Genomic DNA, 24,424 nt, shown 5'->3' on the forward strand with positions numbered 1-24,424 from the left:
GTCCTTTGTGTCCCACTCTGCTGTCACAGGTCACAGGTCACAGGTCACACTTCGTTTTCCTGTCTCTGTCTTTTACAAGTCACCATTGGGCTTATCGTTTAACTTCCCTGAGCCTTGCTGACCTGTAGAGTTGTGTGTGTGTGTGTGTGTGTGTGTGTGTGTGTGTGTGTGTGTGTGTGTGTGTGTGTGGAGGGGAGTCTGTTAAATATAACCCATAGAGCTTTTGTGATCTGAGACAAAATGAACTTGAAGTGTGGCTCAGCAGAGAAGACAGCTCCACAGATGTGAGATCCATCGTTGGCTCCATTAGCCAAGCCAGTGCTGGTTATGTGGTGGGCAGGCCTGGTTCTGCAGCCCTGCAGAATGTGTGGGGCAAATACTGAGTGTTTGTTTTCCTTTGGAACTGTGTAGAATGTTCTGTGTGGGGCCAGGGTCTCTGTGGGAGTCCAGTCAGCCTAAACTGAGCTGCTCCGAGGCACTGTGTCGTGGAGCTCACTGGGACACACGTACCTGGCAACAGCAGGACTTTGTGCCTGGACTGCCTACAGACCTGTTGAACTTTGCAAAGGCAAGGGCAATTCCTTTGAGTTGGGCTTCTGACCTTTGACTCTGTTATCTTTATACACCTGGTCCACTAAGCTATAAAAGCAGTAACGTTTAACACAGTCTCCCCGCAGCTTGTTCCTTCACGGTCACCAAACGTCCGCATCAAACCCGAGGCCGCTATCATGACGAAGGACCAGAATGGAACCTGGGAAATGGAGAGTAATGAGAACTTTGAAGGCTACATGAAGGCCCTAGGTAAGAGGTGAAGGGGATCGGGAGACAAGGGACATGAAGAGGACAGCAGACTGGTCCTCGAGGAGGTGCTAGTGTGGGGCTTACCAGAGCTGTATGCAAACCTTCCCTCCAGGGTTCTACAGTGCAAAGTCAGCTAAGTCCTGGGAACTCTCTGAGGTCATTTTCCTACCCAGAAATAATAAGTGTGATGAGGTTAGAATGTCTTTTGCACAGTGCGTGCCTGACAGAAAACACACACTGAACAGATGATGCATACGCATGTGCACATGTGTTCACACACAGTACATGCACATTCACACACACCAGGACTGATATAGTGTACCCCGAGAGGACAACAGAGTCGCTCTCCTGCCTCGCCATCACCATCTCAGATAACCAGTTGAGTCAGACATCACTACCAATGACTCCTGCTTGAGTTTTCCTCAGCCTTGACACAGGAAACACTGAAGGACTAGCCATCCAATTCTCTACCTAGAGACATTCGGGCTCTCAGAGGCTGAGAGGGTCTTTTGTCACAGGACTTAACTCACCCACGGCCTACCCACGTTCCACACTGGGCTCCAGGCCAAGGGCTACTAATCTGTTTGTGTCCCAAGTCAGTGACAGGGCAGATCTGTAGGTCTCTCCTGGTGTTGGCAGAAACATGTAGCCCTGGCCACCTCTAGGCTGTACTTGGAAGAAGATAGAGTGAGTCGACACAGGGGAACCTCCAAATAATGGCAACCACCAGGCACTGGGCAAGGAGCTTAGCTACTGAACTCCTGCCACCAACAGCACCCTGGTCTCCCTTTCTACCTTGAAATTCCTCACATACAGAGTTACACCCCTGCATGTCGGGGAGCCATACAAGTATGAGAGAAATGACTGCATATGGCTGCAGAGGCCCAGTGATTTGGATCTAATGGTGACACTTGTCTCTAAAAACGGGCTTGCGTGGCCTTCCTCTGCAACTAAAGAAAGACAGGCAAGGCTGGGCTATGGTGGCTCGCACCTTTAATCCCAGTACATGGGAGGCAGAGGCAGGGAGATGTCTGAGTTTGAGGCCAGCCTGGTCTACATAGTAAGTTCCAAGACAGCCAGAAAAATGTACAGAGACTTTGTCTTTAAAAAAAAAAAAAAAACCTAAAAAAAAAAAAAACAAAGCTTTTTAAAAAGAAAGAAAGACAGGCCAAAATCCTCTTTTTAGGGCTCTGTCTAGTAGGGTTAAGCTACCTAATCGATTTGGAATGGAGTGTAACAGGACCTAGGCAAAAAGGAAATATTCCTGTTGCACTCCTGTTTAGCGGCATGAGTGGCTAATGGAAATGGGGTTCTGGGCTTATAGACGTAATCAATTAGGGCATAGTTCACAAGCATAATTTTAAACATTATCGTATAGACGAGGTGAGCAAGCCCAGAGTAATTACAGCCCGTGCCATGCCCAAGACGTCCTCTGTGACATGGGATAAGGCTCTTGACATTTCAGGGTCACGCTTTCCCCATCTGCCAAATAGGGACAGCGACACCTGTATTGTGGTTTCGCTACTGGTTCTGGGTACGTCTGTGAGTTTGAACAACTAAAACTCTTACCACATAAGCTATCTGGAAGCACTGTGGTTTCATAAGTGTGCTAGACAAGCCAGGAACAGAGATGATTATCAGAAATTATTATTGGGCATATATAGATTATTATGCCTTTTGCTGTTTGCTTAAATGATATCAATTCCAGGGCCAGCAAGATGGTCCAGCGAGTAAAAATCTCTTGGCACACGAGCCCCGGGACCTGACTTTAACCCCTGAAACCCATAATGAAAAGAAAAACACCAACTCAAAAGCTGTCACCCGACTTCCACATGCATGCCATAGCATGTGCATGCCACCAAACCTCCCCCCCACACCACCCATGTACATCCATACAATGATAATACTTCATAAAAAAAATTCCTAGTTGACTTTAGAGATAGTTCTGCTTTAGTACCTGGCCCCTTGGATAGACTCCTAAAGTCCAACGCCTCAGTCTGAAGGTGGAAGGCAAACACTCCCATCCTCCACTGAGGCTACACTTTGATCTCTCTCTATCTCTGGCTTCCCCTTTTACACAAGCTTGCACCTCAATAGGCATAAGGGACTTACAGGTTGTGACTGGCTGGGACATTTAGATACTTCTGGGTTGATGTTCCTAATCCTTAGCCTCCGTTGCTTGCCGTCTCTTGGGGCTTTAGTCATAATGTGCAATCTAACGTCAGGTTAGACCTATCTCACTCTAATGAGCAGACTGATTGAAGACTTCATAGCAGGTCCCCACTTTGTAGACGGGCATCTGGCACTTTGTGGTCTGAGCTACCACATGGGCTAGCTCTAGCTAAACACAGAATGTGGGTGTCTTTGTGACTGCTTTGCCCAGATGCTCTATCTCAAGGGTCCTAAGGACTTGCCCTGCTTTGATGGCAGCACAACACCGTGCACATAAATACCTTATGCAGACTCACTTTCCCTGCACTGAGGCAAGACACCTGATTTCCTTCAGCTACCCATGGGTGGGGCAGGGCTGGCAGTGATCGCTGTCTTCAATAGACTCAGCCAAAAGCAGATGAGGAGTGGCTGCCCCCGCCAGTCTAACCTGCCAGGAGCAGTTCCACTGATCTGTTTAATTTCTGCCACACCCAACCGAAAGGCAAGATTGCTTTCCCAAGTCTGGGAAATCAATGAGGCTTGTCTTCGGTGCCCTTTTGTGCACTTGGCATTTGGGATGAGCATTGCAGAGATCTTTGCAAATCCCCAGATGTGTAAATACTATCAGGTGTGACATTGTTCTCTGCCTAGGAACCACCGCTTTCCAGGACTTTGTCCATCAATAAGGAAATTGGCTTTCTCTGGGGGGCCTGGTTCTTTGTGCCCTAGGAAGGGACACTGTTGAGAGGCTGCTCCTAGCGGCACCCTGGCTTTGTTAATAGCCCAGTGGCTCACTCGATAACACTCTCCTCCACATTTGACTCAGGTACTAGTCTCAGCAGAATGACATGTCACAGCAACCTTTGAGTTTACCTCAAATTATCAAAGTCATTAAGAGCTCAGGGGTGAGTGTCCAGAATGATTCAGTGGTGACTCCTCTCCTGCCTTGGGCACTCCAAGGCTTTGCTAGATTCTCTCCGACCCCGAAGAAAGCAGCTTGAAAACCTTATCACTCAAAGACTCTCTCATGCCCTAAGGTCCTCCTTTGGACCAGAAAACAAGGAGTAGAAGAGATCTCTTCAGTTCCAAAGAAGAGCCAGGTAGAGCTATAAAAAGAGGATTCTGAGCAGAGTCCATCAACTCTGCCCAAGGTAGAGGCTTACCTACCCGCCACACTGAGGCATCGGCAGCTGCTTATAGAAGCAGGGAATACACCGTCTGTGGTAGGACCTGTGCTGCTCTGCTCTTGAGGAGGTCGGGCAGGTGCAGACCACCAAGATTGTCTCATCCAAATGTTGTTACTTTGTAAAAGAAAAAGTGATTCGAAGTACATATAGTCATCTAAGTACAGTCATCTTTAGCTATGTCTCATTGGTCTAGGGTTGAGTAGATCTCTCTTGTGGTCCTTGCTTAAGAGCTCTCATCCAGCACAAGGGGATAGCGAGTGAGGCTGGAGGCTTCTTGAAGCCATTTCCACTCCAGCTAGGGAATGCTGGCTGGTGGCTGAGACCTCACTTAGCTTTGGCTGAGGACATCTATATGGTTGGTCTCTTTATATGGTATGGGGATTTTTACAGCATGTGGCTATGTCCAGAGAGGGGAGGCAGAGGGGCATGGCCTTTGTGACCCATTGTCAGAGACCACTAGGTGTTTCTTTCAGTGTATTCTGTTGGCCCAAGCGTTACCTTCCCTTTCTCCATTCATGGGGAAGCACCAGAGACCCCAGTCCTCTGAGAGAAGAATGTTGAAGCCACAGTGTAAGACAGACAGGATCAGACGCCACTATTTTAAAAATATTCAATCTGTCATAGATGGGACACCAGATAATCTTAGACCCTGGCCAATAAATGTCCACAGCTACTAAGTGGAAAGCAGAGCCAAGAAAGTCCCAGTAGAAGGGGGCAGTGAAGACGTCCCAAGTTCTTCAGGACAGGATGGTGGCAGAAGTGAAGGAATCCAAGCAGAGATGGGGCTGGGCCTGGCCATGGTCACGTGCAGATTCACAGTCATGGGATACCAGAGCTGAAGGGGAAGGAGAGAAGGGAACCTAGGGTACAGGAGGACGTTTAGCACAGTGTACCACGAGTGAACTTCATCCTCCAAGGACAGAGGACTGCCTCCAGGGCAGGAGGATGCGAGGCCACCGCACTAACTCGGGCAGCCACTCACTGACTCCAATGACACGGAATCGGAAGGGTGGTGGAATGGCCATGGAAGATGGGAAAAATGGCCAAGAAGGGTGGGCATGGGGATACCAGAGCAGTGAGAGAGACTCGACATGGAGACTGGGTAGCAGAGACTGGGAGGAAGCAGTCCTGAAAACAGACAATCGTCTTGTAACATCGTCGCTAGAGATGGTGACAGGGTGCATCCTAAAATTATCTGGACAGGGTCGGATTTTGATGATCTTTTATACTATACATTGCCCCTGTTTGGGAAAGAAAATCTTATCTTAGTTCCTATAAGATGGTAAAAAGATGTAAAAGGACACCTTTGCTGTTGTTGTTGCTGTTGTTGTTGTTCATTTAAAGCAATATACACAGTTTAAAAAAAAAAAAAAACCAGCCTGTTAGGTTTCTAGTAAGCTCAGCTCTGGGAAAGGGGTATCCCTAGAGACAGAAGTCAGACCCTGCTGAATGCTCTCAGTCAAAAAATGTTTCCTGAACATCTGCAATGTGCAAAATCCTGCTCTAGCTTTTGTTTTGCATTTGGTTTTTCTTCTTGCTCTGTTGTTTTTTTGAGGTGCCGGGTAACAAACCCAAAAGCTCCCAGTGGCCTGTCACTGGTAATCGTGGGCACCTTGCTAGAGTCTTATATTCTTTATTTCATCTTAACTAACTCAGGTGTCAACAGTAATATATTGAGTACCTACAACACATCGGGAACTCTTCCGGTCACTGGGGATGGAATGGTTACTAAGAGGATGGTCCCCTACCCTGGTGGAATCCATCTCCTGGCTGGTGGGAGGAAGACAGGGGTACTGAGAGAGAACACCGACACCGTGTGAGATGACTTTAGGTGATGCACATGTTTTAAAGAAAACAGAAAAGAACAGTGTGTGAAGTGGGACGAAGGTCAAGGAAGACGACTTTTTAAAGAGTTGACAGTGCTTAAGGTCAGAGCTTGAAGCTCAGCTGTGTCCCTGAAGCCAGGGACGGTAAGTGCAAAAGGTTTGTGTGTGTCCAAGAAGGTACACGACAGGAAGGCTGGGGTATGGCAGTATGCAGACAGCTGGAAGATTAGAGAAGAGGCTGAGGGTGGAGAGATAGGCAGAGGTTAGACCAAGAATTCTGTTATTCCTATTTTGGCTTCATATACTCACTACACATCCGAGCTTTTCATAGATATGGACACGTAAGACCTGGAGCCTGGAGCTGGGCCTGAGGATAGAAGGGACATTATCTACTTGGTAAAATGAAGAATTGGAATCCCAGAGTAGTAGGGGAATTTCCTAAGGACACATGTGACTAGGAGATGGCAGGGCACAGACAGCAACCCAACATGTCTCTTCTAACAACACATTAGCCCTTTCTTATTGTCCTGAACAGGGCAGGGTGCCAGGTGGGAGGGGACTTCATTCTGAGCAGAGCTGGTTGGGATGATGGGAATATCCAAAGTAGAGAGACAGCATCTTCAGAAGCACTGTAAGAGGGTCACTCAGGGTCCCTGACTGACACTCCGTCACTGTCTGATGGCCTAAGAACGAGGTGATTGTGCACAGCTCTGGATTTCTGCCAATGACAAGCCAATGACATCATTCCAATCACCAGAGTCTTAATTGCCCTACATGACACCCGGTTGGCCTTTGAGATGGAAAAGTACTGAGGCAGAAAAGCCAGGGGACAATGATGCATGCTTCCCCTCCTCTGGTCTCACTTTCACATGCTGGATGGACACTTGTATCCCTGACCTCTATCTCATTGGAGAACATTGGACTAAGGGTGCAGAGTGCAAGCCCAGAGTCACCAGCCTGCCCGCAATACCCAGGGAAGAGTGAAGGAAGAGACAGGCAGGGGCCAGTCTAATTCCCTTCTGAACTCTGAACGTGTCCTCTGGAGGAGAAAATGGTATGGAAAAAAGAGAAAATTGTTCTTCCACCCGACTTCCCCTTATTGCCTGGAAGTGCCGATGATTTGAGAATTAAGGAGTCCAGGTTCAAAGCCCATTGAGGCTGCACTTTGAGCAGCTCTCGGATTTCCCGTGATGGATTCTTGGGCATCTCTGCTCTTTAATTTACAAAGTGCACCTGCCCTTTTAGCTTGCAACTTTAGCTTTCTTCGCAAGCACATTACCAGGCGTTTTAATGTTGGGTGGCCCGCTCGTATTTCAGCTTTATGGCCCGCATTGTTCAAAAGGCAGTTATGAAAAGTATGCTTAATAAAGTCGCTTTGCTGTTGTTGATTGGTTCTTCCGCAGCAGCAGGCATAAGCCGTGTGTATTGCTCAGAAATAGCTTGTCTCTGGACCCTTCCTTCTGAGGTAGAAATTCACTTCACTTGGCTATAAGTCAGGCTCAGGGGTACCTTTAATACAGAAAAACAGATAAAATAAACTTGATAACCCTAGTGTTAAAATACCATATCCGAAACCAGTTTCCTCTGCTGAGTCCAAAGAGAAAGTACTTGTGTGTGTGTGTGTGTGTGTGTGTGTGTGTGTGTGTGTGTGCACATTTATGTTCTATAGCTACGTTTAAACCCTTTGGATTAGAAATATCTAACAAGAAATCCACCAGCAGACTATTTGACTGCCTTCCCCAGGGTGGAGCAGAGGTGACATGATTAACTGGCTTGTGCAAACGCTAAAGGGTGGCCAAGAGGCCAAGTCATTTTTCAATCTGGAGGCGAAGCTGTGCTTGTCTCCATTTGCATAGGGGCCCTAATAGCACTCTCCCAGCCCTTGTCAGGAAGATTGACTCTGCTGCCGTTTCCAGGACACACCCGTTCCCTCAGCAACTGGCCGATTCCACCCCCATCCCCTTTTCTAGGCAACTCGGGACAAGCAACAATTTTTTTTTTTTTTTTTTTTTTTTTTTTTTTTTTGCTGCGATCCACTCTTCTAGGCAGCCCAGGACAAGCAGTAATTTTTCCTGGGGAGCCTTAGCCATGAATGACGAACGGGCTACATTTATAGGGACACTGTGAAGCCGGGTGAGGCTGAGTCCCACCATTTAAATCCTCTGGGCTGTGATTTCTACTTCCACAGAGTGAATGTAGATTTGCTCGCTAAAGAAGAGTTTGGTCTCCACAATTTCCCCACAATTTCCATTCTTCTGTAGTAGTTTGCCTGGGGCAGTCCCCTTTCTTTCTTTCATTTGAGTAACAGCATCCTTTTCTTACATCCTAATGATGACTGCTGGAGCTCTGTGAGCACAACCGGGGCTTCAGCGTGGAGGGCTTGAGCAAAAGCCACTGACCAAGCGAACTAGAGAGAGGAAGGTGGCCCGACCAGGAAAATGTCCCACCAGGCAGGATAAAGGACCCCATGGCAGCTACAGCTATAGGATCTCGTACCTATAGGATCTGGTACGGTAGGGCTATATAAATACACTCTGAAACATTTGCTCTGGGTTAAGCTGCTCTAGTCCCTGGGTCACCTAAACAGACAAGGACAACAAAGGAGGACCGTGTGCAATGAATACATGCAAGCACTTGGGTACCTTGTACAGCCTTTCCCATCAAGCTCACGGACTCCTCGGTACGAAACGAGCTTTTCCATCCTCATTTATTTTCTCAGGAGAAAACTGAGGCTCCAAAAGGGAAAAAAGCTTTTGTAAGGTCACATAGCTGGGAAATTGGGACTGACCCGCCCCTTGTCCTCACTCTTTTGTGCCAGTCTTTCTAAACTGTGGTGTGCACAAAGTGAGTGGGAAAGATTTACACTTCTAATGGGATTTCTTGTTCCATGACTACTGCTACTGACTGCTGCTGCTGTTGCTGCTGGTGGTGGTCCAGGGTCCTGGCTTTAGTGACCACTGTCCCAGACCACACTCCTCCATTAACAAATCCGTATTCTCTGAGCATCTACCATGAGCATAGACCTAAGGCTGGTTCTGGTGAGGGACACATAGAGCAAAACTAGCAGGCAGGGGGAGGGGTAGAATAATCAAACCCATGATAGAGCCCTGTGTAAGACAACTAACTCTTGCTTCTGTGTATGTATGTAAAGAAATGTGGCGGTCCTCAGTCTGCGTATCCAGTCCTGAGCGCTTTGCCTTGTTAAAGAAATGAATGAGTTTGGCTGCACACATCATAACCTTCCCTGCTCCCTCTGCCAACAGATATTGATTTTGCCACCCGCAAGATCGCGGTGCGTCTGACTCAGACAAAGATCATCGTTCAAGACGGCGATAACTTCAAGACGAAAACCAACAGCACGTTCCGCAACTATGACCTGGATTTCACCGTCGGGGTGGAGTTTGACGAACACACAAAGGGTCTGGACGGCCGGAACGTCAAGGTACGTGTGGGTGGGCAGGTTTCACTGCCTGTTCCTGCGGAGGCTGGATTTCTAGCTTCACATGTGCAACAAGCCCAGGAAGGCTCAGGTAGGGCTCAGGTAAGCAGGACCAGAATGGACTTAGTGAGGTTGGTAATGAGTAATTAATGAAGGGCGGAGTAAGGAGAGGCAGGGAAGGGAGGCAGGAGAGGCCTCAGATCATGTGAGACATTAAGATTACATGGCTGAGTGAGCAGCTGAAAGAGGGCAAGACAGGATGTCCTGGAAATGAATAACTACAGAGCTCACCCAAGCAGATTACCCGGGTATAAAGAGGCACCCATGCTCAGCCAGCTCTGCCCAAGAAAGGTTCAGGCCTCCTGGTACCTGCTTGGTTGTTTGGTTTGTGGTTTTTTTGTTTTGTTTTGTTTCGTTTGGCTTTTTAAAGGCGTTCCGGAGAATTCAGGTGTTCTGACATGTAACACTCAACTTTCAGAGGATCCAGTTGGCCAAATCTCCTTTTAGAAAATCATGGTGCAGAAGAAATAAGGATAAAACTCTGTAGACCCAGGAAAGTCTGTAATCCAGTCTCTGTGCCTTGTTGTGGCTTCTGTCCTAACTCCCAGGCCATCATCTAGAAAACCCTGCAGGAGGCACAGGCCAGCGTCCAGCACTGGAAATGCAGTAACCCCCTTAGCCAAGCTCTCACTTCCCATAGGTCCCATTACCCATGCAGTCCAAAAGCAGAAAGTGGAAAAGTCCAGAAATCAACAACCCCTGAGAGTTAAACTGCATGATGCAGTCTCCCTTGCCTGCTCCATCCTGCCCACAATGTTAGTCATTTCTTTCTCCAGCCTCTCCACCCCATGTACATCACCCGCCCACCAGTCACTCGGTCGCCATGTTAGCTCCATGGAATATATAGGGTTCGATTCTACCCGAGATTACACTGAGGCTCTTGGAACTCGACATCATTGATGCGAGGGGGCTACTGTATTTTCACTGGTCAACCCTGAAAGCACACACACAAAAACCAACTCTCACCAGAAGGTGAAGGGTTATCTCTAAGCCTTGAGTCTAAGAAGGTAGTAGGCCTTTACCCAGATAAAACGGAAGCTGCCAAGCATCAAGCAAATGTGGGGTAAGAGACATAGAGGCAGCAGTAGCTCCTCTGTGCTGCTGTGTGAATCACTGCCCAGCGGCCTGCTCCTCACACTCCCTGTTCCAGTCTTTGGTTGTCCAAATCAAGCTATACCTAGTCAAGACCCTCCAAACAGGAAGTAGGGAGATTTCATCTCAGTCCTATTTAATGCTCTCCTTCCTCAGCCTTGGCATTATAGCTCTGGGGCTTATACAGAAAACCTGGAAGGGCAGCCATTGGCTACACTGCTCATGCCTATGTAGTTTATACACGGCTGGACATTCACAGCGTCCTCTGTGCCAACTTGGTTACCAGGCTCCTAAACAGAAAAGAATGGAGCTCAATACACCATCTCTGGCAAATGAGCCCTCATCTCCAGCAAAGGCCGAGCCCCTTGGGATGACACAGTGAGTGAAACGGGATCTGCCACCCTTCTCTGGCCATTCACCACAGCCGCCTCTTCCCAGGGGAAGCCACTGTCTTGTTCTTCCAGGAGCTCTTCCCAAGTCTCAGATCTCTCCCAAAGGGAGGGACTCAGTTTTGGTTCCTTTCCTGGGCTGGAAGTATTAGCAATTGGCTAGCGGGAGTCTTTTCTCTTTACCAAGACAGAGACCATTGAGAGTGGAGAGGCTCTTCAAGTGCCCTTCTCTGGCTGATTTTACTTCCCTTAGTGTTTGGCTATAGCGAATGGCAGCTGTAGGCAGGTAAGACCAGCAGTAAGTGTTTCCCTCTAACGTCATTGACCCTGTACCGGTCTGAGGAATGGGGACTCTTAGCCAATAGGTGTTAGAGCTGCCCTGTAGGTTAGAAGTCCGGATTTCTTAACCCTTAACACTGACCAAAGTTAGAGCCTTTAGCCCAAGACTTTGAGATCCTTGTCTCTAAAGACTTGATAGACTCTGAAAATCTGGTGTCCAGGGTGAGAGTTTCTAACATGTGGCTCTATCCAGTTTTGTTTGTTTGTTTGTTTGTTTGTTTGTTTGTTAATCTTCCTTACACTTCAGCTCTCCAATGCGCCTGCTTAGAGAGCCAGAGAAAGGGGTACCATGACCAATCACAGTCTTGACACTTTAGCTCCAGTCACTCTGCTAGGATACCAGGGGAGATGGGAACTTTGCAGGTTCCCTGAGACTTCACCAAAGCCTGGGATAGCACAAGGTCTGGTACCAACTGTTTCCAACAAGCTTGGTTAAAGACAAGCCTTTGGGAACCAGAGCAGTTAGGTGTTACCATCAAGACATTCATGGAGTGTTCAAATCAGGACCCTTCCCAAGGCATTGGTGGAATGTTCGAGATGGCTGGTGCTGTCATAAGGGCAGCCCAGCTGGCTGTTGGATGGACAGACCTTCTGTCTGAAGGAGTGAGGACAGCAGCAAGGGAGATTCCAACAAGTGCTAATTTGGGAATCAAATTAACCAGTCCTCCAACATCTTTACTTATTCTCTCTGTCTCTGTCTGTCTGTCTGTCTGTCTGTCTGTCTCTCTCTTTCACACACATACACATACACATACACACACACTTAACACAAAAATTAATCATTAATTAGTAGTGATTTAAATGTATTCTAGTACTGCTTAACACCTTTCCCATGCTCCAAGGAGTAGCCAGTCCCTCTTACCTGCCTCAGGAGGAAACACTGTTATTCTGTGCAGAGAAGGGCACATCTTTCAGTCAGTCAAAATTAGATTCAATGCTTTTGTTTAATAATAATAATAATAATAATAATAATAATAATAATAATAAAGTTGAAAAAAAGGGATGGAGCAAAAAGTATTTTGGAGATTGTCCACCAGAGCCTTCCTGAAGTAAAAAGCCCCAAGAAGGCCCATGTTAGGACCCTTGCTGTGGGCCTCGCTGTGGGGCTGTAGGTCCACACGTCTTTTCTGAACTGTGGCCAGAAAGCCAACTCATCAGATCCAGAACTAATGGGAAAATCCACCTCTGAAGGTTTGCATCTCTCCACGGCTCCAGGCTAATCAGTTCTTGATTTGTTTCCCTGCTCCTTGCAGTGTGAGGCAAGGCTTCTTGAACGCTAAGCCTCTCCTCTCTGACTTGTTCTTTAGCAACGGGGTTGAGGGGTTGAGAGAATTTCCTCTTCCTGAAACAAGTCACGTCCTGCCGGCCTTCCCTGGTTCTGACAAATTGTACTTGTCAACACCTAGCCCCACCCCACCCCCACCCGACCTCTGACCTCCACCTCCCTCCTCTCTAAGATCATCACTTTGCATCACTGCAGGGAGAAAAGATCCTTTTACCCATGACTTGTCTATTTGCCTGCAACAGAAAGCCAGGGATAGCAATCTCTCTCTCTCTCTCTCTCTCTCTCTCTCTCTCTCTCTCTCTCTCTCTCTCTCTCTTTCTCTCTCTCTCTCTCTCTCTCTCTCTCACACACACACACACACACACACACAACTGGTAGGATGAGATATACTTACTAGAGACTGAGCAAAAGTCTAGTCCCGTGAAAATTACAACTCAAAACAGGTGCCCTCCGGACTATCTACTGCCTGTAACGGGATAGGCCCCTTTAAGGAGTGCATGAGCCCCACCCCTCCACACAGACAGTGAGTGCACACACCTGTGCACAGATTTGCAGGTTCATGTGCTTTGTGTGCAGCACACTCTCGTCCCCTAGGGCTCCACTTCTCAACTCTCATCATTCTCAGAACCTTCAAGAGAAGTTGACATTCACTAGAGGAAGGTGTGGTTGCAGCAGGAGCCCCGAAGGACCCAGTTCTGCACCAGCCCAGAGCAGGATTATAAAAACACATCAGGCTGACTCTGAGGGCTCAGAGATCCCCTCTTCCCTTCTGATCACCATATGTTTTCCCCACTTCTTACCCCGACTTGTTTTTAAGAGAGTTAAAAGCCCCTTATTAAAAAACACAAAAACAAGGATGGAGGTGTGGCTCACTGGTGTACCACTTGCTTAGCACAATGTTCCAGGTTCAATCTTCAGAGCTTAAAAATACACTTATATTTCCATGTAAGACATAGAGAAGTAAGTGAAAGGCTTCAGAGATGCTCGGCATAGGTACTTGAGTGTGCATCCCAAGAACCCACGTAGAAAGCCAGGCACACCAGCACACATCTGTAATCCCAGTACTGGAGAGGTAGAAACCAAAGGATCTCCGAGGCTTGCTGTCCCAGACAGTGCAGGCAAATCAGTGAGCTCCAGGCCTCGTGAGAGACCCTTTCTCAAAAAGTACGCTAGAGAGCAATTGAGAAAGGCATCCACCATTTATCTCTAACTTCCACGTGCACACACATGTTCACTCGCATGTACTGGCACACACATGCAAACATACTAACATGTATGTGCATACATCAGCGAAAGAGAAATAATTGATATCCACATAGTGAAACGTAGATCACATAACCATCAGGAAGAATGAAGTGCTGATTCCTAGCACAGTGTGAATAAACCTGGAAAACATGCTAAGCGTCAGAGCTACACGCAAAAGACTGTGTATTATATGAAGACTCATGACAGACAAGTGCATACGGGGTGGAGGACAGAAGAAGCAGTACTGAGGCTAGTAGGTACAAGGCGAGGAAATGGTCTAGATACATTAATGAAGGTGATCACACAACCTTGTGAATAGGCAAAGAAAGCTAAAGTGTCACCTTCCAAACTGCAGAATTGCGGACTTCAGCAGAATGAATTTTATGATTTTACAGTTTGCAATACACACACACACACACACACACACACCTTTCAAAGGTGATTGGACTTGAAGTGACCAGTGGGGCGTGGGGAAAACAGTCAGAAACAGGGCAAATAGCACCAAGAGACTTTGGAGGCTCCTCCTATGGACGGTTGAGGAAAACTGCCTTAGGAACATTACAATAGGAGTGTCTGCACAGGTCAATAGATCACTTCCATGCCTAGAATTTAGGGGAAGTGATTCAGATTCATAGAAAAGTTGTGAGAGAACAAAAAATAACTTTGCACCCTTTACTAAGTGTTACTTGTTGTGGGTACAGGAGAGGTGGTTCAGCAAAACTTTAACTCCTCTAGGAGAGGACAGAAACCATCTTGCAGACTCTGCATGTGCTCGGTACATGTAAATTCATGTAAACACGTACACATGATAATAATTTTTTAAAATGAGTTGCATATTATTAATGTTTGTCCCTTGTGTTTTTATCATGTTCCCAGGCGCACTTGGCCCTCTCTCTCTCTCTCTCTCTCTCTCTCTCTCTCTCACACACACACACACACACACACACACACACACATGCACACACACACTGAACAATCTAACACACTTCAAATGATTTTACTTCTGAAGAATTAAGATATTAGTTCTCTTCCAAGGTTCATGACTTCACTATCCCTGTGTGGCTGACCTTCCAGTATTACGGTTCTCTTGTTGAGTGGGTCTAATTTGAAACTGTCAAAGTGCATGTGACAGAAACAGGGTTGTTGTGGATCATAGCACCTGGTGAGACTTTGGTCGGCTCCTCCTTTGGAAGCTCATGGCAACTTTGGTTAAAAAAGCTTGTCCAGGCAAAAAGGAGCAGGGGAATGCCTTCCTCAAGGAAGAGGACACCCATTGGTTACCCAATGGTCAGCCCTGTCATAAAAGGGACTGAGCAGGCTGTATTCATATATTACACACCACACACACACACACACACACACACACACACACACACACACACACACACCAGCAGCAGCAGCAACAACAACAATTATAAGAAAAGGAGGCCATGAATTTGAAGAGGGGTGCATGAGAAGTGTTTTGGAAGGTGGAAAGAAGAGAGAAATGATATAATCTCAGAAACATTTTTTAAAGAAATAGGGTGGTCTTTACTAGGTGTTTGACTTGTTTGAACGCTGAGCCTGTGTATCCCAGGAGAGCCTTTTTGAGACGCTGACTTTGGTTCAAAGCAGTTGAGAACCCCTGTCCATTTTTCCATTTCTAAACCCTGTCCATTTTCCCACTCAAAAGTTATAGCTTTCTTAGCTGCAGGATCTTTCAAAAACAGTTTGAGTCTGTTTTTAAAACTTTTTCAGACACAGGGGTGAGGGGTGAGCAACTAAAAGCTGGGCATGATGGCAAATACTGTAACCCCAGCACTCTGAAAAGCTAAGACAAAGACACAGCTGGTTCCAAGCCAGCATGCTTGATACAGTGAGAAGGAGGGGGAGGGGAGGGGGAGGAGGGGAGGAGGAGGAAGAAGAGGAAGAGGAAGGAAGGGAATGGAGGGGGAGGAGGAGGGAGGGAAGGAGGCTAGGGGGGAGGAGGGGAGGAGGGGGAGGAAGAGAGAGAGAGGGGGGAGGAAGAGGAGGAAGGAAGAAGGGGGAGGAGGAGAGGGAGGAGGGGAGGAGGAGGAGGAAGGAGGAGGAGGGAAGGGAAGGGAATGGAGGGGGAGGGGAGAGGAAGAGAGAGGAGGGGGAGGGAAGAGGAAAAGAGGAGAGGGAAGAGGGGGAAGAGGGGAAGAAGAGAAGGAGGGAAGGGGAGGAGGAGAAACACAATTAAATTAATAAGAAATGTGAGCTTTGGAGTTGGTTCCTTTAACCATTCTTGTAGTTCCGCTTCTCACTGTCTCATGTAGGAGTGAGCCCACAATCTTGTAACCATTACAGTGATTCATTGATAACCAATTTACTTTTGGGTCAGAATAACTTTGGGTCTTGCTGTCCAGTGTGAGTTATTAAAGTGAAATATTAGGACAGGGCCCCCTTGCACTAGCATTTTCCTCCTTTCTGTACTCTGCGAATTTTGCTAAGTTCCTACTGCCTGCCAAGCCTGTGTCAGTGAGACAGGTGCCATGCTGAGTTGGAGCCCCCTTCCTGTCCTCCGGGATCTCAGCCTCATACAGAAGATAGACAAATAAACAGATAGTGTCCATTGCATGCCCCCCCGCAGGGTATGTGAGCCCCCTGCTGGGACCCTCCTCTAAGGCAGGAGTGGGTGGGCTTCCCTCAAGACTCTGCCTCAGAGAAACTGTCTACCTCAGACTCATGGGTCACTACCAACCACTATGCTTAGTGTTATAGCAGCCACCAATAGCCACAGCCACCAACAGCCTCTCCGTTCCTGAGCTCTGCCTGTGATTGGAGGTATCAATGCTGTCAGCATGCCCTGGGCCTTCCAGTACAATGCAGTATGGGAGGAAGGAGAAGAGAAGATTAAGAAGAAGACAAGAGTCCTTATCTATCTACTAGGGAAGCAATGGGGTCTAAGACAATGAGGAGAAATAGCAGATGCATTTTGCAAGCACTTCTTCCTCCCAGAGGAGCCAGGAGATCTATGGCTTGAACTTCTCTAAGTCCTTCAGAGATAGAAGGTTTCAGATGCCCTTGAAAGAGAAAGAGACAGAGACATTTTTTTAAAAGAAAGCACAGAATTTTTTTTTAACTTTATTTACATTGGTATTTTTGTCTTTGCCCCTATGTATGCTTGTGTATGGGTGTCAGATCTCTTGGAAAGAGTTGCAGACAGTTGTAAGATGCCATGTGGGTGCTGGGATTTGAACTCAGGTCCTTTGGAAGAGCAGCAGTGCTTTTAACCACTGAGCTAGGACTCCAGCCCAAGCACAGAATATTTGATTTTAAAATTAGATTTTGGGATGGTGACTGCATGGATATTTACAGTTTTTTTTTTTCAACAGTAAACAGTGGAATGTTCTTTGCACCATGGTGGCCTAGCTCAGTCACTTCACAGGGATAATAACCGCTCTGGATTTCTTTTACTTCCTTGCAAACGACAGGGACTTAGCAAAAGAATACATACACATCCTCACCTGGTCCCCTTGCCTTATGCACACTGCTCAGCGTCTTGCGTTTGCAAGCATTTAAACAACTGGCCCTGGTTGTACTCTCCCTGTGGCTGTGCGGCAGGGAAGCATCACACCATATTTAACCAGCCACCCACTGACAGACTTTATGAAGCTTCCAGTCCTTTGCTGTAATGAACAGTTCTGTGATGTGTTGAGGAGGAATGGGGAGGAATAACACTGTGCGTAAATCATATATTATGGTCAAGGTCAAATATTATTTTAGGAATAGGTAGGTTTAACAATCTGTAGAAAACAGGTTTGCATAATGTACAAGGAGAAGGAAAAGAAAAGCCCTACAAGTCATTTTATCATCAGTAGACGTAGAGAAGAAGCAAGTGTCAGGTCCTTGGCCTAATTTTGTCCAGAGAGGCGCCAGGTGGTTTGTGCACACAAGGAAAAAAAGAAAAGCAACCCAGCTGTGGGAAGCTCACAGGAAGTAAGACACAGACACGGCGTGGAGTGACAAAAATATCAGCAGGCGCAGTGAGCCCGATCTAGATGCCGAGGCATTAAGAGGGAAACAGTGGTGTCTAGGGAGTCGTATGTGCACAGGGCCTTGCAGCCTCCTGGGTACTGGCAGGCCTGCGACTTCTCCATCCATTGGCCAGCTTGGTTGGGCTGGAATGAAGGGTGGCATTCATGAGTTCTGCTTCCTGCAGACAAGCAGGTTCAGGGTGCAGGACCTACCTAGAATCACACGAGCAGCTCCCAAGCTAAGTAGGGAACCTCCCCACATTTATTCTCACAGACAATGGACAGGGCCTGAGGTGTAAGCCCTGCAGGAAAATTCCCAGGGTAGAAATTTTAGGTCAAAGAACACATTAAGCATCGTCAGAGATGATAATCCCAGCAGCTGGGAGGCAGAGACAGCAAGGTCAGGAGTTCAAGGTCATTTTCAGGACACAGTGAGTTCAGGACTAGCCAGGGCTGTGTGAGACGCTGTCTTAAAACACACACACACACACACACACACACACACACACACACACACAAACAGAGAGAGAGAGAGAGAGAGAGTCAAAACTAAGAGCATATGAAATAGGGACTTTACAAATAATAAATTAAAAATTATTTAAAAAGAGTAATGAAAGCAAAGCCACAAGCAAAACTATGTGCAAGTCTGTATTTTGAAAGGTAATATAAAGTAGTCCTCACAAAAGGTTTCTCTTCTCACCACCCCTGAGCTGGGTGCACAGCCCTCCCCTCGGTTACTGAATCTTTGATCTTTGACTGTATGACTAATTGGATCTGAGAAGCAGTCCTATCAGCATCCCCGCTGCTCTTTGGGAAGTAGAATATCTCTTCTTATGTTTAAGACCCATCGACTACAAGAGCTCCCCCTGTAAGCCCTTGGTTCACATGCTTGGTTGGCATGGACTATTAGGTTAATGATCTTTTTATTGATTTACAGAGGCCCTTTCTATATAAGGACATCGAGTCTTTACTGATAGGCTACAGCTCTTTTTCCCTGTTGGTTATTTGTCTGTTGACTTTGAGGTATTTTCCCTTCCAGAAATTCCCCATTGTTAATAGTTGAATTCATCATCTTGCCTTCACTAGCTCTCGAAGTGCTATTTTTACCATATCATAAAATAGTTGAGTCAAATTCCTTAAAAGCAAATACAGCCAGGCAGGAGAAACCGGCTTGGCTGGAATGTAGGGCACATGAGGAATGGAGACTGTAAGTTCCGTGGGATCATGGAGACAGGACTCTGTCTCGTGGGATGGGAGGAGCCTGGCAGAGTTCTCAGGACTTGGAGCTGCAGATCGTCTGATCTCCCAAGACCATCTGTCTGATTTGCTTGACATCTGTCTTTGCAGACCCTAGTCACCTGGGAAGGAAACACCCTGGTGTGCGTGCAGAAAGGGGAGAAAGAGAATCGTGGCTGGAAGCAGTGGGTCGAGGGAGACAAGCTGTACCTGGTAAGCCCTGGGGTCTGTACAGCACTCACCTGGCCAGGCGGTTTGACAAGAAAAATGGCCCTGAGCTCCAGCCAAATGCATTTGGTCATATAGTCAGAAAGCCATTCCCATCTGGCTCAGGGGACTCTAGGAAGAAATCTATACGGCTGTTTCTGTGAATAGCGCAATTAAAAAGAAAGTTTAAAATGCTGAGTTAGGAAAGCAAGATCCAAGGAGAAATGAAGAGAGCCTGCTAAGGAGCAGCCAGGGAGAAAGGTGAGCGCTGGAATTAAGCCGCCTGGAGGAGAACAGGACCAGGCAATCTGTCAGTTACGGGGGGTCGGGGGAGGCTGACAGCATGGGGGGCGGCGTTGGCCTCTCACCCTAAGGCATGGCAGACCTGATCCCACTCCTGTGAGGCTGACTTGTTACTAGAATAGAACAGAAGGGACAATGGCTGACATCCGTCAATAAACTATCACTTCCCAGGCAGCTTTATTTTTCATTCTTCAATCTTCACAGCAATTTATGGGCCCCACAATGGACTAGTGAGAGAAGGTTCACTCTTTCAAACATCCGGCTACTCATTTGCTAAATGAGTGGCTTATTCAGCAAACACATCCTCATACATTCACTCACTCTTCATTCTTCATTCATTCATTCATTCATTCATTCGTGGAGTCAGGCAAGTACCCAGCTCTAAGGTCAACATGAAAGTCACCAAGATGCCCCTCAGATCTGAGCTAACTTGCCCAAGATCTTTACTCCTGTCAGCTGATGATGTGCATTTCATCCCCGGCGTTTTCCACTGGCAGCTTCCCCTACCTGCTGTGGCCTGGATGATGGATTTGTTTTTCTAATTATAGGGCCATTCCCAACAGTACTTGTGGCTGAGAACAGAGTCAATGTTGGCTGAATGGGCAAAGCGGCCTTCCTCAGGCTCACTCAGCCTTCTCCTTCAGGGTTCAGTGAAACACAGATAAGACCTGAAGTTCTCTCCACCTTGGTGAAAAGTGGGACCCCATCAGCTACCACATAGGCAGACCAGGGGGAGCCCTCCTGAAGCTTCCGTCCTAGTGTTGGGCCACCGCTCCCTAATACATCGACATGCTATCCTTTCCTTCCTCTTGACTTCGCCTCCTTTGAATAAATTAGCCAGTGTTGCTTTAATCACGAGAGTGGGAGCGATCCAGCCCGAGAGGGTCATTACTCTGCATTTTTCATTTTTAGAGTTGTTCAGGCTCAATTTGAGTGTCAAAATCAAATTACTGCTACCCTGCAGGGCATGGCAGGCGATCGAGTCTGTGAGGGACACTTTGCCCAGAACAGCTAAATGTCCTCCTCTTCATTCTAGCCTCACCCACCTGACAGACAGTAAGAGGGCCAGGTGCTGGGCAATAAGAAGTCTGGGTGGGCACTCACACACTTTCTGATTTGCAGGAGCTGACCTGCGGTGACCAGGTGTGTCGACAAGTGTTCAAAAAGAAGTGATGGGCCCAGGGGAAGCCTGGAACATGTGTAGAGTTCTCTGCCATTCTGAAAAGCAGCATTGGGAGTCCCTGGTTCCTGACAGAGCCCTCCTTGCATCACCTGCCTGGGTTTGAAACAGGGTGTGTTAAAGGAACCTCCCCCCTCCCCCCTTAGAACCTATTATTAAATGAAAAAACAAAATGTCCTCTCGGCCTTTGAAATGGTTTCCGTCATTCCTAGCTGTCCATCTCACCTAGAGACAGATGGCTGCTGCCTGCCACACTTACGTTCTTGTTCTCATCTCGTTTGTTTCTTAGTCTCTGGTAAGTTTGTTGGTGGTATTAGGAATGTCTTCTAGACAACACTGCTGACTCATGAACATCTCCCCTGGGAGACATTCCTATGGAGAGATGCACTTCCCTTCTCCAACAGTCTATATTACAACTCATCTGCCTTCTGATTTGCACTCTGTCCTGAGCAGACTGAATAGAACTGCCCCTACCCACCCCCAGCTGAGTCCCAGCAGGCTACACTGTCAGCAGCTCTTAGTTCTCAGCCCCCTTGCCCCGTGCTGTGAAGCCCGTTACAGGTTACCAAACACCAGCCCATTCATGCCTTCTCACCACTATCCACTCAGGATGCTACAGGCTATGCCCGAGGAAGTCTGAGTTTCAGTTCTGCCTCACCACTGTTTGGCTAAAGGACCACAGATACATCACTTTCCCCTCCTGCCCTGGTGTTCTCTCTTTGGTAAGAGGACAAGACACTAGGTCACTGTGACAAGCGAGTCAGCACACACTACCTGCTTGGTGTGGAGCCCTGCCCCTGGAGTGAGGACTCGGTCCCTTCAGATCTGATGTTTGTGCTAAGTTACTGCCTGAGGAGTAACAGATGAGCAGAGAAGCCATAGCCATAGCTCAGTACCTCCATAGCTTCTCGGTGCTATCAGAATGTTAAACATGATACTCCGTGCCAAACTGTGCCTTCCTCCTGGACACAGAAGGCTGTACCTGGAAAGAAGGAATGGGTAATGGTGATAGGCTTATCCATGGGGTTCATCCAGTCCTGAAGGTCAAAACAATCGTTTCTCTCCCTCTACAAAAAGCCTGGGGTCCTTCTAACAGGCAGACAGTTTCTGTGAAAAGCCAAGTTTCTCCTAAGAGGGGCAGAACATGGTGCTTACATACTGTAGCATAATTTGAATGATCGGATCTCACAATCTGAGGCATCCAGGAATTGGGAGATGGGCATGAAGGCTAAAATCCAGGCATGTGACCCACAGGGCTGGCCTAACTCAAACACCCTGGCCAGGCAACCTGTGCAGTAGAGGTTCCTGGCAAGTGACGCTTCTTAGCCACCATGTCCTGACAAGAACATGTCGGGACAAGAAAGTTAGGAAAGGACCTGGGCCAGAGCCTCATGATGACTGAGTGGTGCACCCAAGTGATATCTTTTAGTGAGAAAATGGGAGATGTCTTGGGGGCCACTGAACCTCCAAAGGAGAACCAGGCTCCATCTCCTGGTGCAGAGCAGGGCTGACTAAAAGGACTGAGGTATACCCCTTGCCCTACTTTCTCCAGAACTTTTCCAGGAACCTCATCCCGCCACCCCTGTTTCTTTCAGCCTTATCCTTGCTCAGGGAAGCCTCGAATGACCTTTTGTCTCAAGCAAACCCCATGAGCTATAGATCAGTCCTGAACGCAAAGAGTTTAGTATCTGTTCATTTTTGATCCTAGACTCTGCAAAAAGTATCTAAGAGACTCGAAATTCCCCAAGGCTTTGTGAATAATGTGTGAGGAGACGAAGCTCAGAGATGTTAGAACCCTTTAAAACTCTGAAAAGTCTCCTAACAATGGAGTCCACCTTTGAACCACAGGACCCCTTAGACCCTACACTTGTCCCACAGAGTGGATTAGAAGCAGGGTGCACATCCCCCTAGTGAGTATATTATTTTCAATGACAAATAGCAAACAGCATGACTTCGAACTCTGTGTTCCTCACATGCCACAATAAGTAGCAGGATGCCATTGGGGGCTAAACTGAGGCTGAGGGCTCTAGTGGAAGTGGGTCACTGGGTCAGGGGACACCTTGAGGTCTTATAGCCCATCTGTACTTCCTGCCCACTCTCTACCTCCTGACTACAAGCATAATGAGACCAGTTGCCTCATATTCCTGCCAGCACACCTCCCTTACCATGATAGGCTACATTCCTTCCTAAACTGGGAGCCCCAGAAAGCCCTTCCTCCCTTAAGTTGCTTCTTGCCAGATGTTTGATCAAGAACAGTAAAAAAGAGGCAGGCGAGGTGGCTTAGTGGGCAAACATATGTGTCGTGCAAGCCTGACCACCTGAGTCCAATCCGGTGAGGAGAGCATGGACTCTGGGCTCACACTTGGTTCAAACACAGGTCAAACACAAGTCTCCAGCTGTGTCTGTTTGTGAGACAGTTCCTTCCTCTCTCTGAGTATCCTTTTGTTTTTCAGTTAAGTGAGGGCTATTGAACAAACTTCAAATGAGTTATAAATACGATTTTAACATGGTATCTAAGCTGCAGCCAATTTCCAACGTATACACACACACACACACACACACACACACACACACACACACACACGTACTCCTCCACAACTCCACATGTTTACAATATATATAATATATATATTTACAATATATAATATATATATTTACAATATATATGTTTACATGTATATATACATGATTGTATGATTTTCTTTATTAAAAATCAAAGCTTTAGCTTCTAAAGCTTTAGCCACATGATCTTTTACAAGAGGCATTTTAAGACTTGACAGTCACCAGGAAGTCTTACTCAAAACATGGGCTGTTGCTGTGTATCCTTCCCAAGTTTAGAGAGTGTGTCTTTGTCTAGACTATACTACTTTAGCCCCTTGCAGAAGCTTGGCAGGCACATAGATAACTCTGGCTTTGTCCATTTAGAACATGGTGTGCTGAGAGATTCACCACATTCTCTTGTCACAGAGCAATTTTCTCTGAATAGAAACATTCCATCCAGGAGGGAAGCTTGGTAAGATTCAGAAATTTAAAGGGGGTGGGGGTGGGGGTGGACCCAGGAAACTCATAAGTCTCAGGAAGACCCTGAAACCTACCAGATGTATAAGACTCCTAGCTCTTCAAAGTTATTTAAGCAGTAAGGTCTGTTGAGAAGAGATTCTCTGATCTGCCAAGCTACCTTAAAATCATACAGAGGGCTCCAAGGTTCCAGTTGCAACAGTTGTAACAGTTGTAACCTGTGCTAGGCTGGGAAGTTTAGAAAACAGTTGACTTTAAGACATCCAGTTTCCTGTAAGTAAACTCTCACCCATAATCCTGTAAATAACCCTAATAAACTGTGATTCACCAAGTTGGATTTAGACTGTATCATTTCTTTGGTTTATTGTCAGTTCCTGGTCTCTGGTGGGTAGACATCTGTTCATGTCTCCCAAGAAATAGTTCACATAACATCCTCCTGAGTGAAAACAGTTAACAAGTGTTAGCCTTCCACACAGAAGGCTACTGTCTTAGTCACTGCTCTATTGCTGTGAAGAGACACCATGACTAAAACAACTCTTATAAAAGAAAGCATTAACTGTTGGCTTGCTTACAGTTGTAGAGGGTTGATTGCCATGGCAGGAAATAGACAGGCATGGTGCAGGGGAGGGGGGGAGAATACCTATATACCCATGCTGGCAGGTATCTCGTTCTTCTTCATCAATTGT

General features: G+C 47.1%; 1 protein-coding gene across 1 annotated transcript; it reads left to right on the forward strand.

Annotated features, from left to right (window-relative positions):
• Window positions 1–661: 661 nt before the first annotated feature.
• Rbp2 (retinol binding protein 2) lies at window positions 662–20,913 on the forward strand. The gene is made up of 4 exons (XM_032910029.1): window positions 662–801; window positions 9,229–9,407; window positions 19,142–19,243; window positions 20,663–20,913. Exons 1-4 carry the CDS (start codon window positions 729–731, stop codon window positions 20,711–20,713), a joined length of 405 nt encoding a protein of 134 aa, XP_032765920.1. The 5' UTR covers window positions 662–728; the 3' UTR covers window positions 20,714–20,913.
• Window positions 20,914–24,424: the final 3,511 nt, after the last annotated feature.

The sequence above is a fragment of the Rattus rattus genome, chromosome 8, assembly GCF_011064425.1.
Source record: "Rattus rattus isolate New Zealand chromosome 8, Rrattus_CSIRO_v1, whole genome shotgun sequence".
Lineage (NCBI taxonomy): Eukaryota > Metazoa > Chordata > Mammalia > Rodentia > Muridae > Rattus > Rattus rattus.